The following is a 15,474-nucleotide window of genomic DNA, read 5'->3' as shown; positions in this document are numbered from 1 at the left end:
CTCATGCATTGATACAAAATCCTGAACGTAGATCAAGGTTCGATAGAGGTGGCCAAGATCTACTTAGTCTTGCTGAAGCAGTAAGATTTTAAGTTTATGTTTAAGTTATTATTGAATATAGTTTATTTAAATCAAAAACATTGATATATTTTTTTTTTTCCAGCGTAATGATGTTGCATTACGTGCTCTCAATCTTACCATGTCAAGTGTTGAACCCGTATCCTCAGATGCATGGAGAGAGACGTGTATCCACGTAAACCGTATTTTATCATCTTCTACAAGCTTCAATCCATCGCCCCCGTGTGATGCTGCCGGACCCTCCACATCTCGTACTTCTCAACCCCCCAATTAAGATGAGCAAGACTAATTCAAGCATGATGAGTATGTCTAATTCAAGCACGAGTAGGATGGAACATTGAATCAATTAATTATTTTTATTAGTACTTTTATTGGCTGTATTTCTAAAATGGATCAAGTTATTTAAGTGATTTGTAATAATATTTTATTGTTAGTTTTAATTTAATGTAATTTTATTTAATTTTTCTTTCTCTTTTATATTTAACTAAACAAATTAAATTTTAAGTGGTTGAAGACAAAAAAACAAAAGAAAATATGAATTTTGATGTAACTTTTAAAAAAAATTAAGAAAACTCAAATTAAAACAACTAAAAAAAATTATAAATATAAATGTTGATTTAACTTTTAAAATTACTAAAATTAAAGGAACTAAACAAATTAAAAGTAAAGAAATATAAATTTAATATAATGTAACTTAAAAAATATAAATTTAATATACTTAAAAATGCTGTCAAGGAGGTATCGACGTGCAGCCTTCGGGAGTCACTCAAATTCCAGAATCTCTCTCTTCGGTGATTGGGGATGGTCCCGAATCCTTAACTTCGAGATTTTCAAATACTTTTGAGTTTATGAGTTCGGTGATTGAGAATTTTCCCGAACCCTCGAGTTCGGAATTTACAAATCCTCCCGAATCTCTAGATTCGGTGATTGAGGATGACCCCGAACTTAGAGGTTCAGGAATGCTGCGGGTTCCCGAATCACAGGATTCGGATATATCGACTCCCCCCGAATATTGAAGTTCGGGAGAGTTTTAATTTAATTTTCTGTTAAAATTAAAGCAATGGAAAAGAAATTAAAACAAAATGAATATAAATTTTGATGTAATTTCAAAAAAATTAAATAAATTAAATTAAAGCAACTGAAACATATCAATGGTACTTGCATACAAATCACATTTTATAAAAATATCACATATTTAATACACAATAACAACTATAACTAATACAATTATAATTTTATAAAAATAAAACTTGATAAACAAATTACCACATAATTTTCTTATCAATCACTTAAATCAATAACATTACATTCATATTTTTGTCAACCATCACTTAAATCAATAATATCTTTAGTTGCCACATTTTTGTCAATCATAGACAAAAATGCTTCAATTCTAGCTATATATGGTGTTTCCCATTCTCGTGCACTATCAGCTCGATATCTATGCCACTTGAGTGCAACAGGAGGTATTGGCGAGTTTGATTTAAGAAACACCTGAAAAATAATAATAACATGTATTATTAATAACAATCTAATAACTATATAATAATCCAAATACACAACATAATAACAAATAAGAATACCTGAACAAAATGACAATCATTCACAAAACCAATACTAATAATTCTGTGTTGTAGTGATGGAGGAGGTACTGATCTCAGCGGAAGATAGGTAAGACATTGAAGTCTAAACAAATGGATCAAGACCACATTATACTTTGAAGCGATCAAATGTCCCATGTCAGGTAATGTCATCCTGTGCTGGGGAGGTGCAACAGACTCAAAGCAAGAGAGTGCATGTATTAACTCATCTACACGCATATTAGATCCATATAATTGTGAATACTCAGCACGAAAAACATGTAACTCTTCAATCAGGTTAAGACGAATATCTCCCCAATTTTGCTCACTCATGCCAAGTAATGCCGCAATGGCACGAAACCCACAATGTCCATCAGAATCTACATTCACAATATTGTGTATGAAATATTGTACGTTTGGTGGAAAAGAATCATCATAACCTCGCAATCTATATTTCACATTCACACGAGATTTTGAATGCTTACATTTCTTCCCTATCTTACTTGAACTCTGTATTACTGGGGTTGTATTATCATGAGACGACTGTACTATTTCAAAATAAGATGGATCACGCTTGGTAGAACTATCAAAGTGATATTTTTTCTTTGAGGATGGCTTACCTTTTGTTTTAACTTTAACACTTGGTGCCATCAATGAAGTTGTAGCAGGATCAACTAATTCTCTCAACTTTTGTTTCAATACCAATTTACCTGCCTCTGATTCTAATTGAAACTTCTTATATATGGTATCTATCTCTGGCTCAATCATCAGTAGAGATGAGATATCTTCATCACAACTAGTCTGCATCAAATGTAACTTTCTCCAATAAGAATGCACAACTGATAAGGGAATTGGTCGTCCTTGAATGATGAACTCTGCAATTTCATGTGCACAAGGCAAACCATGTGTACTTCTTATCACACATCCACATGAAATCTTATCCACCCCAATTTTCTGAGCTACCTGTGTTTCCTTTAACACCATATTCATTACATTTCTAGAGATAATACCTCGTAATTCTCTGAAAATTTCTAGTTTGAAATTATGTTGCACCAATGTTAAGCTCTTCTCAAACGATCCTTTGATCTCAGTATGCTGTAACTCAATAAGAGAGTTGATGATTGTCCATGATGACTCAAAATCACCTTGAGATGATCCAAGATGTCTTTTCAGCTTCGCATGCGCACTCTCAGCCCTTGAACAAAATCATATTGATATATCAGATATCGTAATTTTGGAGTATATTATAATATAAATAATAAGTAAAAATATATAAGATCTGAGTTTTATAAATAGTACCTGTTAGTAGTAACATTCCCAAAATGCATTATCTTATTTGTCCACGCTGCAACAAACTTTTCCTTATAATTATTCAACCATGCATTTCTCACATAATCAAGTGCATTGTCATTTATATGATACTCAACTGTTAAGTCATGAAGCCGACGTTCATATTCATTCTCAGTTGAGGCAAACATAACAAGCTGCCAACCTAATATAAACTTCTCCCATGTCTCTTTTCTATCGAAGAACTTCTTACAATTAGCGAGTACATTTTTTGATATATGCCACCTACACAATAAAGTGGTAGCATTTGGAAACACTTTATGTATTGCATTTATCAATGCTAATTCTCTGTCCGTAACAACTACTCTCGGAAATATATTAGATCCCATCAAACTCTGTAATCTTTCCATTACCCATGTATAGTTATCCTCGTATTCATGATCCATGAATGCAAATGCAACAGGAAAAGTCAATTCAGTGGATGTTACACCAACAATCTGAAGCAGTGGATATCTGTACCTATTAGTTTTGTATGTACAATCCATTATTAAAACATGGGGGAATACCTTTAATAACTCTATAGCCATCGGATGAGCCCAAAATAAATCTGTAATACAATCTGTTGATCTCTCACATCTATGCCATTCCACATAATTACATTCTCTTAATTTCTTCATCAACTGTTGCATTTGTGATCGACCACCTTTCTCTATAAGTCTATATCTTTGACGTGCATTATATATAGTTTTGATAGTAGTTGCGTTTCTATGGTCATATGCCTTTATAGCCATCAAAATATTTCTAGGCTTCACAAGATTATTAGACATTGTAGTCAATATTTTTTTCTCTTCTTCTGTAAGCCGCCCTGCATATGAATGACCCTCAAGTTGAGTTGATGGTGCATGATTGTGAAATCCACATGTAATCTTCAACTTCCATTTTTCGTCTAAAACTTTGAGGCCAACTAATTGAAATGGACAATCACATTTCTTTGAACCCGTACACTTACGTTTTAATTCTTCCCCTGATTCTTCTCTCTTTTTTGATGGTCTATATTTTCCACCTCTTTCGCAAGCAAAACGAACTCTAAATGGCCTTCCGGGACCTCCACATTCAGAACCCTTTATCACGATAACAATTCCATTTTCTTTTCCAACTTGTCTAACCCATCCAATAAGTTCTTTTTTACTGCTAAACAACTGATAAAAAAATAGAATTCAAATATTGTTCAAATAATAATGAAATAAAAATTTAATAAAAATGTATGATACCTCATTGGTAGTAAATGGTTCAATAGCATCAAATGACTGTTGAAATGAAAAAAAATTATGTAAATAGAAAACATAAATAATTTAAAAACATTGTTCACATAATAACTAAATGAAAGTTTAATAATGTATGATACCTGATTGGTAACCGGTTCAACAGCTGACTGATGAAATATGAACAAAAAATAAAAATTATGTAAATAAAAAACATAAATAATTTAAAGTAATGAAATATCCGAATCATTAGATTCGGGGTTACTTTACTCCCCCGAACTGAAGGATTCGGGGCATCATCGAGTTCCCGAATCCTTCGGTTCGGATACTCAAGGAGTCTCCGAATCGAAGGATTCGGGGCACACTGATTCCCCCCGATGATTTGGGGTATCCTTCAGAGTTTCCCAACTCTTGCTTATAAATAAATTTACAAATACAACAAATTTTCAAATACCTCATGTATTTCATCATCTTCTTTCTCGCCAGAACATGAATAGTTATTATCTTCTTTGTAAAACTCCGCAAACATTTGTTTATGATAATCTTCCATGCTTAACTTGCCTATCACGAGCTGAACTTTGCTTAGTAATCTTTCGTGTTGAGTGAGTAATAGTTGTTCTGTAATGTTGTATGTTGAATAACAATGGCTGCGCGGCGTGGGTGAGTAAAAGTGTTCAGATATGGTGATATAGTGAATAAAGTGGTTGTAGCGACGGTGGGTGAGAAATTGCGTACACGCGCGCTTGAAAGAGTAAATGCTGAGTGGTTGAACATACAGCATTTATTAAGGGTAAATATGAGATTTTATGTGAGGATTTTTTAGGAATATTAAAAATAGGTTACGGAGAGCAAAATTGATGGTTGTAAATAGAATTTCCCAAACCGGCCGGATTTGAAGGTTGGGGGAGGGGAGGTAAAATGACAAAAATACCCGGCACTACTATCTCCCTCCCCTGCAGCAGCGGTTGGTTGCCAGTGCCCCCATCTTCTTGGTCCAAGATGAAATCTCTCACCCCGAGCACCCCCCACACTCGATTCGACAGGATGTGGGAGAGTTAATCATAGTGACTCAGACAGACGCAGTGACTAGATCCGGGCTCATCGTGCACAAGGAGCCTCCTCACTTTGGAGAGAAGTACCTCCACACTGCCGCTTGCAAGACTAGATCCTCGGTCTTAGTCCAAAATTCACCACGAAAAGCACTTTGTGCCTCTCTTCTTGACCAATTGGGCTGCCCATTCGGGCTTCCCTTGCAATTCTCGAATTTTCTTGTAATTGTTTAATCCCCACCGTTGAATTGGGTAAAGTAATAATAATGTGGAATCTGAGCTTTAAAACCTTTTTCCACCTAAAAAGAGTGAGTGTAATGCATGCATGTTGAACCACATCAGCTTCAGTCATAATCCAATAATGCCATCAAATAGCTTTTACTTTTTCATAATCCAATAATGCCATCAACTTCAGTCAGTCACACTTTTCAATGTCGAATTCACTCCTCGCCTACAAGGGTAAGACAATTAAATAGAACCAACAAGATAAAAATAATATGTACCTTGTCATCGTCGTCATCTAATAATGCTTATTCTTCAAGACTTGCACCAAATGATGTCATCCCCCCTTATCACGAGTGCGATTTTGTTTACCCCATTTAACGAGGGTTAAAATAATGGACTCTTCTCTCTTTGCTTCATTTTTCTTCTCCAAGTCTCCCTCTCCCCTCTCTTCTCTCTCCCCCTTTTTCTCTTCTTATCCAATTAGCCTAATGCCAATGTCATCGCATTCTCTCTCGTATAAACCACTGAGGTTTCCTCTCGCGCCAACCGCGAGAAGGCAAGGCGAGGATGCAACGAAGACCTTTAGCACTTGAGAGAAGATGGTCTCATAATCTACATGGACATTGTGGTAAGCCCTTTTCATATTTCTTTGATTATGTTAACTTTTCCTACAAAAAAAAAGAGAGACAAGTGGTAGTCAAAATATATAAGATGATAAATAAGTATGTTTTTTAAATTACTTTATATTACATAAAATAGTTTTTGTCTTCTCCTCATTGATCACACCTCCATTTGTCTTAGCATGCATCATTACAAAGAAATCCAATATAAACTAGTTGGCCTTCTTCCCCTATTATAAAACACAACCAATCCCCAATTTTTTTATATGTAACAACATCTAGAAAATCTATTACAAGAGATAATCATACCCTCTCAACAACAAGTGCATATGCAGTGCATGTTGTGTTGTAGAGGAGTTTGTCATGACTTTCTTTGTTTGCCGTATTTTTATCTTATGCAATTTATCACATGTGTTTAAATTAAGAAGTAAACTAAAAAAAGTAATATGATACTTAGATTTTGTAACTACCCCAAAAATAAATCAAATATTATTATTGCTCTCGAAACATATTGTTTGACTTGAGTGTTAATCTAACAACATCACGGCGAGTAGTATTTTATCTTCGACTAGCACTCGATCACTTATTTCTTTTGACCTACTAATCGTACGAACCACTTGTACATGTCATTCGTGGCATCAGCATGAACTTACGAAGTATTAAAATAGAAATAAATGAAACAACAAAACACAAAAAATGGAAGCATGGGTGAAATAACACAAACATAAGTACAGTAATTTGAATAATACAAGTATGGATGCACACAACCTTGATTTCATTCCAGATGCTGTCTTTGTACGCTTGGAAAACTCTTCGCCAATCATAGTAGCAAAGTGGGGCACTAAGACTTTGTCTGTGCAAGCACCCCCAGTTGTGTAGCCACCTTTTGACTGTTGTTCCATGCATCCCATTCTCATTGAGCTCAATGTGCATTTTGCTCTCATTTTTTGACCGAGATATACCTCTCATGTAAGCTTGTCTCTGTCCGTGTGCGTGGATGAAAAGACTGTACAACAGCATTTCAAAATTGGTAATGGATACATACATTACTCTTGAGAAATTGTTATAACAAATTATAGCCACAATATATTTGCAATGACTAACTAAAGAACAAACACAACTTACCTCCACAAGGGCAGATCCATGGATCAAGTGGGCAGTGAGCTGAATGGGGGTGGGCAGAGGGCAAAGAGCTAAAAATGGTAAGCAAAGAGTTATGATGCATATATATATTGATATTTGGATTGGTATTAGCACGGACTAAAATCCAGTCCAGCCCTCTCTTGGATCCGCCCTTGTACCTTCATTATTGATTGCATCTGAATTTGAGATCAGGTGATGTTGGTGGAGTAGGATACCATGAGAATGGTAGGGCCTCGTCCTCACGATCATTGCTCGAGTAAAATTTTTGAAACCCTATCCTTATTAAAATATCTCAAATTAATTCACAACATGGGGTATCTAAACAAATGTCCCAAATTAATGTAAAAGAATTTTATCTTTACAAATACATGTATATATTTTAATTTCCATGTGTTTATAAATAATTTAAAAAAGGGAGAATTCAACCAATCTTCTCTAAGGTTGGGTGAAATTATATGTGGTAGTACTCCATTTTGAAAAATGACAATAATCTCACTGACCAATGAGGTAAAAGTATTATTTTGCTCCTCAACTCTCTCATCTCTCCTTTCTCTAAATAAATTCTTACAATACAAAAGATGTATTTTAAAATACATATTTATATAAACTACATATATATATATATTCTAAAAAAATATAATTTTTGATTTCTAATTACAAAAAATGAACTAAAAATTTCAGGTTTCAAAAAAGTATATACAATATAAAATTTTGAATATATATTATTTATTAAAATTTTAATAAATATTAAGTTCATCAATCGAAAGCTAGCATCTCACTAGGTACAACAGGAAAAAAGTGACGAATTTGAAAAGTGTTTTGGGTAATTTTAAAAGTTTAATTGAAATTATTTTATTATAAGGTGAAAAATGGAGTGATTTAATAAAGCAAATTAAGGGAGCTATTATCATTTTAAAAGAGGTTCATGTAATTTCATCAAACCTTATAGAAGAAGTTAGTGTAATTATCTTTCAAAAAATAAAAATATAGCTTTAGAAAATATATTTATACATTTAGTTTTTAGAAAATATCTTATTAATATGTTATAGACTTTTAGTTTATATTTATATATATATATAGATAAGATGTTTATATACAATTTTAGTTTATATTTTAGATTTTTAGAACAACTTATATTTTCTATTATAAAATATATTTTTCAAATTTAAAAATAAAAGAGGTTCATTTCTAATTCATCAAGAATAAATTTCACACACAACTCTCCAGATTTGACTATAAAATATTGACTACTTGTATGTTTTAAAAAATACCACTGACTGCCTATTAGGTTAACTCTCATGCAACACATACCTTTTTACCATAAAGTAATGACAATTAATTTTATAAGAATTTGTGAAATACCCTTCATTCTTTCTATCTTTTCTTCTAAAATTGCACAAAAATTTAAAGAAAAGGAAAATTAGATATGGTACCTCTGAGGTTTAAAATGCAAAAATTATCTTCGTTGTTTGAGAAAATATACTCAGTATCTTCAAGGTTTAATGTTATATTACAATTTTCTTCTACCATAAGTTAAGCTTCGTTAAATATTTCTAAATAATTAAAATACCTTATATTTTAAAAAAAAAAATCTCCCTCTCCTGTACTTTTACATATTAATTAATAGTTTATATTAGAATTCATATTTTTACTATATCTAAGAAGTTGTTACCCTTGCTTTCTTTTAGCACTTTCTATCACTCTATCATTTCTCTGGCCACCAAACAATCGTCACCATCATTGTTGACTATTGTTATCCCTACTCTTTTTTTCATCATGTCTTTTTTCTTTTTCGTATTTTTTTTCTTTTTCTTCTTGTCAATTTTTAACAATTAAAACCCTAACAAACCCTTTGTTTATGGATTTGAATCGAACCCAAATACAAGGACACTTGGATTTGATTGTAAACCCAAAAGCTCATCTAAGTTTGATCTAACCTAGACGAGTTCATTTCAAACCCAAATGCAAGGAGTTTGAACGTGGTGGTTGACGACGGCCAATAACTATTGATTTTTATTTTTTTTTTAAATTTAAGAGAGAGAGGAAAGAGAAAGAGAAGAAAGGAAAAGGATGATGAAGGAAAAAATTGTTATTTTGCCTATTTGTTTAACAAGAGAAATTATTATTATTTTTAAAATATGAGAACTACTTTTGCAATTACTTTAAATCTTAGTGTGGTTATTATAATTTACTTAAAAAATAAGTTAATAAAAAAATTACTTTGAGTTCACTAAAGGATCTGTTAGTTAAAATTTGAATCCGACCATCAAAGACAAAAAATCTTACTCCTTTTGCCACTAAAAAAAAAGATGTCAATGACCCATTGAAGATAGAGAAGTTGTTGACAATAGCATGGAAAGGAACGAGAAAGAAATGGAGCTGAGCCAAAAAAATTGGGTATAGTTTAAAATAAAAATAAAAAGAAGATAAAATGATCAATTTATATAATTAGTAAAAGATAAAAGGAGATTTAGCGATATTTTTAGAAGAGAAGATGACGACTACTTTTTAACCAAAACTCGATGGTGGTTGGTGTATGAAATTTATCCTCATTCTTAAAAAATTTTAATTAAAATAAAAATATATATAATTTTTTTATCAAACTATAATCGAATGCCATCCGAAGCTGGCCGAGCAAAACACTTCCTAACTCTTAGCTAAAAGAATTGCCAAGTATTGATTGAACCAACTGGTCTGGACTAAGAAGAGAGTCAATAGTTTGGTAAAATTTATATTGGAATGCTAAATCAAAAAAATTGAAAAAAAAATTAAATAAAAGAACTTCTTCAAGCTGCAGTTAACTTTGATTTTCCTTTTTTTTTTTTCTTCCCATAAGCACAAATCACATATTAACTTGATTCCCCTTCCTGTCATCAAACCAAGAGAAATTGAAAGCCTGCAAAAGGATGGATCCTTGTGACCATTAAGTGCCTCGTAAAACAGTTGTTTACAACACACACACACTCACTCATCCAAATGGGCTTCAAGTCGGCAATATTATAAACTCTCTCTCTCTCTCTCACACACACAAACACACAAAATTAAGTCAAAACTGCAAACATATATATATATATATATATGTATGTCCGCATGTATGTATCAATGTTCTTGATAAAAGAGAAGAGGAGAGGGAATTTACAAACTGGATCATCGCCTCCCTAAGTATCCAGAGAACTAGAAAATACAACCACAACGCGCCCAACAGGCAAAATTAGCTACGAACATATGGCTCAAAGAGCCTTACACAAGGATCAGGATCATTCTGCATGATTTCTGCTGCTCGTTCGAATTCCTCCCTCACAACTTTTATGCTATACTTGTCCACCACTCGTCCAAGATCATGAGTTATCTCAAATGGATCCTCTATGCATATTAGATGACGATCAAATCCAACCCTCCTAGTCCAGTCTTTTGCCCGCTTGCTGTAGATGTATGCAAGACATAGAGTAGTCAAACAAAAAACAAAAAGAGTAGGTGTTGTTAAGAAGGCTAAATGAATTCAGCTCACGCCAGGCCGCGGCGTGAGTTGCATGAATTCTATCTCGCCAATAATCTATATGCACAAATTCTATCTTGTTCTTGTTCCATGTATCACAACAGTACATATTTCAAGTAACAGGATCGTGATTTTGAACCCCCTTTTAACACCAAAGCAATTGACAGCTAAGGTTAAAATTGAGGTGTTCTCAATGCCTATGCCGCACTGCTGCAACTAAAGCATCAAATTTCCTGCCACCATGAACAATGAATGCCTATATATGTGTAAGATGGTCACCTTAATCCCCTTTAAACACCAAAGCAACCTACTCTGCTTGAATATTATGGATGTCCCCAGTGCCCAGGGCTCTCTGCTTTGCAAAAGTTGGTGGAGAGTCATTTAGCATACAGCCTTTGGAAAAGGGGTAAGGAGAAGAAGAGAACGGCCAGAAGAAGAATGAAGAAGGCAGCATAAAAGACCATGAAGCAGAGAAGAAGAGAGAGAACTAGCTCAAAGCTATTCCAAAATTTAATTTTTCAATCCATTAACACAACCATATTTCCTAATACATCAAGAAGACCATGTGGACAAGGCTCCCAGCTTTATGAATGTCGAGGGAGGGTTGTAAACATATAAAAAATGTAATTATCCTAATCAAGACCATGTGCATAGATGAAAGGACAGCAAGGATTCATGTAGAAACCCAATGTGGGGTTAAGGCTTGTGATGATGATTATGAACTCTCCTAATGAAATAAGATTTAAGAATACTAATAATGAATATCCAGCGGACTCTTGACGGCAACAGCTCTCTTCTACAGTATGATAGAAATACAGATACAACCAAACAATCCATCATTTCAACAAAAAAAAAAAGAAAACCATTATTTGATGAAAGTGAAACAAAGGGGAAACCAAAACAATTCTATTTATTACTTATTCAATGAAAACCGCCCCCTTGACAATGTTAGTTAAATGGCTTATAAAGCTAACTCCTCCTAGCATAATATTATAAATTATTCTATGAATTTACACACGTCATTTGTCGTATTTTCTAAAATTAACACCAGTGCCAAGGTATAGCCAAGGTATAAAGCATATACTCACCTTAGTACAGTTCCTGTTCGAATAGATATAACATCATTTGTGTAATCATGGCAATAAGCCCAATAGTTGAAGAAAGACCACACCAGTTGAGCAATACTTTCCCCGTTTGGTAATCCAAAACCAGAAAGTTTTTCAACTTGATCAAAGTATGCACATTCAATATTTTCAACAGTAACAGCATAGGTTCTCTCCATTCCCTGTCAAACCACAAGTGGTGCATGAACTAGGAAAAGTAATCAACATAAGGAGGTCTTAAGGACCATAAAGGAAAGGGCATGGCAAATATATACACACACAAACACATCCCAGTTAAAAGGAATATTAAATAACTGCCTGCAAGGCCACAAATATGGTTTTGTTGCATGATCGGGGAAGTTGTAAGCAAAAAAGAAAAATGTTATACGTAAACCTGGCTTTACCAACATAAGAAAAAATTTATATATCCCACACTCTAAAGATTGTATCATCAGTTTAAGATCTCCTCATGTACTTGCATGAAGAATTTAACACTAGTAGTTTTGCATGAAATAGGACATTAAAAAGTTGATTTGAGCACCTAAAAGAAATTCAATATGCTAAAGCAATATAGGGGAAACAACTTGTCGGAGATCATAAAGAGTGATGGCAGATTTTAAGGGCAGTCAATCAAGCTATCTTTTTTGAATTATTTCCTAATACATAATTAGCAGGTTAGATGTACAGATTTGGTAGGTTCTGTAAATCAATTAGAGATTGTCTCCATTAGAGAAAATTCCTAAATTGAGAGTTTCCTATGATAGATTAGCTAAGTTTCTGTATATATACAATTCTGGACAGAATGAATAAAATCATTAAGCCTTCTCCCTAATTTATAACATGGTATCAGAGCTTTAGGGAACTCTCCGTGGGCGGCCTTCATTGCCAATTATCCTCTTAACTGTCAGAATGCTCAGAAATTTGACTGGGGGAATGACGAAAAAGTAGCAAAATATCAATGAAGCACTTTTTAAAGAAAGAACACAGATTATTCGTGAGTATTGTGCTAGATGGGTGTACGAAGTTGGTATTTCTTTCAATGCTATACATCATGATAGCTTCAAATTGTTTGTTGAGGCGGTTGGTCAATTTGGCCCGGGCTTCAAACCTCCCAATCAATACCAGTTGAGAGAACCGTTGTTAAAGGGAGAAGTAGATAGAACTAAAGAATTACTGAAGAAGCATGAAGAAGAGTGGGCACAAAATGGGTGCTCCATTATGACGGATGCTTGGACACACATAAAAAGGAGAAGCATCATGAACCTATGTGTTAATTCTAATGCAGGTACTGTTTTTTAGTCTTCCAGAGAGTCTTCAGACAAAGCACATACAAGTGAACTCATTTTTTAGTATATGGACAAGTGCGTTGAGCAAGTTGGCCCACAAAATGTCATCCAAGTAGTACCAGACAATGCTGCCAACAATATGAGAGCAGCAAAATTATTGAAGTTGAAAAGGCCAAATATCTTTTGGAAATCATGTGCTACTCACACTATCAATTTGATGCTTGAAAGTATAGGAAAACTACCTAAGTTTAAAAAAGTCATTGATCAAGCCAAGAGTTTGACAATCTTCATTTATGCACACCATAAAACCTTGTCCTTAATGAGATCATTTACAAAGAAGAGGGATATTGTGAGACCGAGAATCACTAGATTCGCTTCTTCCTTCCTTACTTTGCAAAGTTTGATGGAGAAAAAAGCTCAAGTGAGAACAATGTTTACTAGCTCTGAATGGGAGGAGTGCAAATGGTCAAGGACTGTTAAAGGGAAAGCAGCATATACTACTGTGATGAGCATTGCTTTTTAGAATGGTGTGAATTTATGTCTTAAGGTTTTTGCACCTTTGGTGAAGGTGCTTCGAATTGTTGATGCAGATAAAAAGCCTTCCATGGGCTTTTTATATGGAGAGATTAAGCATTCAAAGGAAGCTATTAAGGAGGCTCTAAATAATATTGAGAAGAACTATCAGCCTATAATAGAGATTATTGAAGCAAGGGTGAAAGATAGCCTAGATGGTCCACTACATTTTGCGGCTTACCTTTTGAATCCCTATTACTTTTTTAAAGATATGGATATACAACTTCATCATGAAGTCATGGATGAATTTTTACTGTGTGGAGATGTTTTATGATGACGATGGTGAATTGCAAGGTCATGTTGTAAATATTGAGTTGCCAAAATATACTCATAAAGAAGAAACTTTTGGAAAATCGTGAGCAACTCAAGGCTGTGCAAAAAATGATGACAATTATAATCTAGATATAAAATTTATTTAATCCTTTTCTTAGTTTCTATCGTGTATAAGTTTATTTACTTTATACCTATTTGACCTATGTAGTTAAATGGTGGATAACTTATGGAAATTACACTCCAAACTTGCAACGAATGGCGAGAAGGATCCTCTCATTGACCAGTAGTTCGTCTGGTTGTGAAAGAAATTGGAGCACTTTTGAAGAGGTTAGTGTATACTTTAAAACCTTTTTAATACTTTAATTTCATTATCCCTATCATTTATATTGATATTGCTTTTATTTTATTTATGTAGATATATACGAAGAAAAGAAATAAATTGGATATGAATCGATTGAACAATTTAGTCTTTGTCCAATTTAATGCGAAATTGATAAACAAGCCAAAAAGGGAAAGGGAAATGAATGTTGATGTGCTACTTGCTAGTGATGCTAGTAATGCACAAGGATGGATCGTTGAAAGAGGAGATGATGAAGAAGTTGAGCCTAGTACGGGGCTCACTTGGGAAATGGTTGGTGAAGCATCCCGAGCAGACGAGATGCTTCAACCTCGAAAAAGTTCCAGGATGAGAGAGCTTCATGAAGATGATTTTCAATCAAAAGAAGAAGAAGATGGATCGTTGAAAGAGGAGATGATGAAGAAGTTGAGCCTGGTACGAGGCTCACTTGGGAAATGGTTGGTGAAGCATCCGGAGAAGCATCCAGAGCAGACGAGATGCTTCAACCTTGAAGAAGTTCCAGAATGAGAGAGCTTCATGAAAATGATTTTCAATCAGAAGAAGATGAGCAAGAGCTCAATGAATTTGATTTTGAGTCTGATGAAGATCGTGTCTTGAAAGAATATGGAGAGGAAGAAGTCCAATTAGATACTTAGATACTTAGATTCTTCAAGTATGGTTTATGTTGTATTATTGTTGCTTTTGTCTTATTGAACCTAGAATTGATCTACAACAATTTGTTTTCTCATGCTTAATTCCATATTTCACTTGTTATTCCATTATTGTTGCATTATTGGTTTATGTTGCATTATTGATGCTTTTCAACTTTGATTTAATTGAAAATAACATCAAATTACATTACAAAGTTTTTTTTTTTTTAAAAATAGTAGTTTTCCTAGGCCCCGCCTAGGCGCTAGGCCCCAGCCTGGCACCCGACTAGTGCCTAGTGCCTTTTAGAACACTGAATTCTGACAAAAAGAGTTCACTCACAATTCAAAGAGAATTGCGTGGGAACTGGTAAATTAGAAGGACAAAAAGAACAGAGGGAGAGAATTAGAGAGAGAGAGAGAATCTGAGAAGGTGAGGGAAATTGATTCAATTGAATATCCAAAAGATGCTTCTCTTGGTGGCAAGGGTTGGTTATGTACTTACCAAGCCTTGG

At 33.9% G+C, this 15,474-nt stretch overlaps 2 protein-coding genes across 3 annotated transcripts in view; both read right to left on the bottom strand.

The window, feature by feature from the left end:
- Positions 1 to 1,207: 1,207 nt before the first annotated feature.
- LOC127802110 (uncharacterized) lies at positions 1,208 to 3,490 on the bottom strand. The gene is made up of 4 exons (XM_052337801.1): positions 2,958 to 3,490; positions 1,662 to 2,853; positions 1,435 to 1,572; positions 1,208 to 1,216 (listed from the first exon to the last, which is right to left on the bottom strand). Exons 1-4 carry the CDS (start codon positions 3,488 to 3,490, stop codon positions 1,208 to 1,210), a joined length of 1,872 nt encoding a protein of 623 aa, XP_052193761.1.
- A 6,795-nt stretch (positions 3,491 to 10,285) lies between these two features.
- The window catches only part of LOC127801392 (UTP:RNA uridylyltransferase 1), a 36,362-nt gene continuing 31,173 nt past the window's right edge, over positions 10,286 to 15,474 (bottom strand). The window contains exons 5-6 of one of the 2 annotated variants that reach the window (XM_052336476.1): positions 11,829 to 12,025; positions 10,286 to 10,666 (exon numbers count right to left, since the gene is read on the bottom strand). In XM_052336476.1, the coding sequence (XP_052192436.1) occupies positions 10,456 to 10,666; positions 11,829 to 12,025 (408 nt within the window). In that variant the 3' untranslated portion in view covers positions 10,286 to 10,455. The remainder of the gene's footprint in view (positions 10,667 to 11,828; positions 12,026 to 15,474) is intronic. The other variant, XM_052336478.1, reaches the window with a different exon arrangement.

This window comes from Diospyros lotus, chromosome 5, assembly GCF_014633365.1.
Source record: "Diospyros lotus cultivar Yz01 chromosome 5, ASM1463336v1, whole genome shotgun sequence".
NCBI lineage: Eukaryota > Viridiplantae > Streptophyta > Magnoliopsida > Ericales > Ebenaceae > Diospyros > Diospyros lotus.
This window is presented reverse-complemented; position numbering and strand designations above follow the sequence as displayed.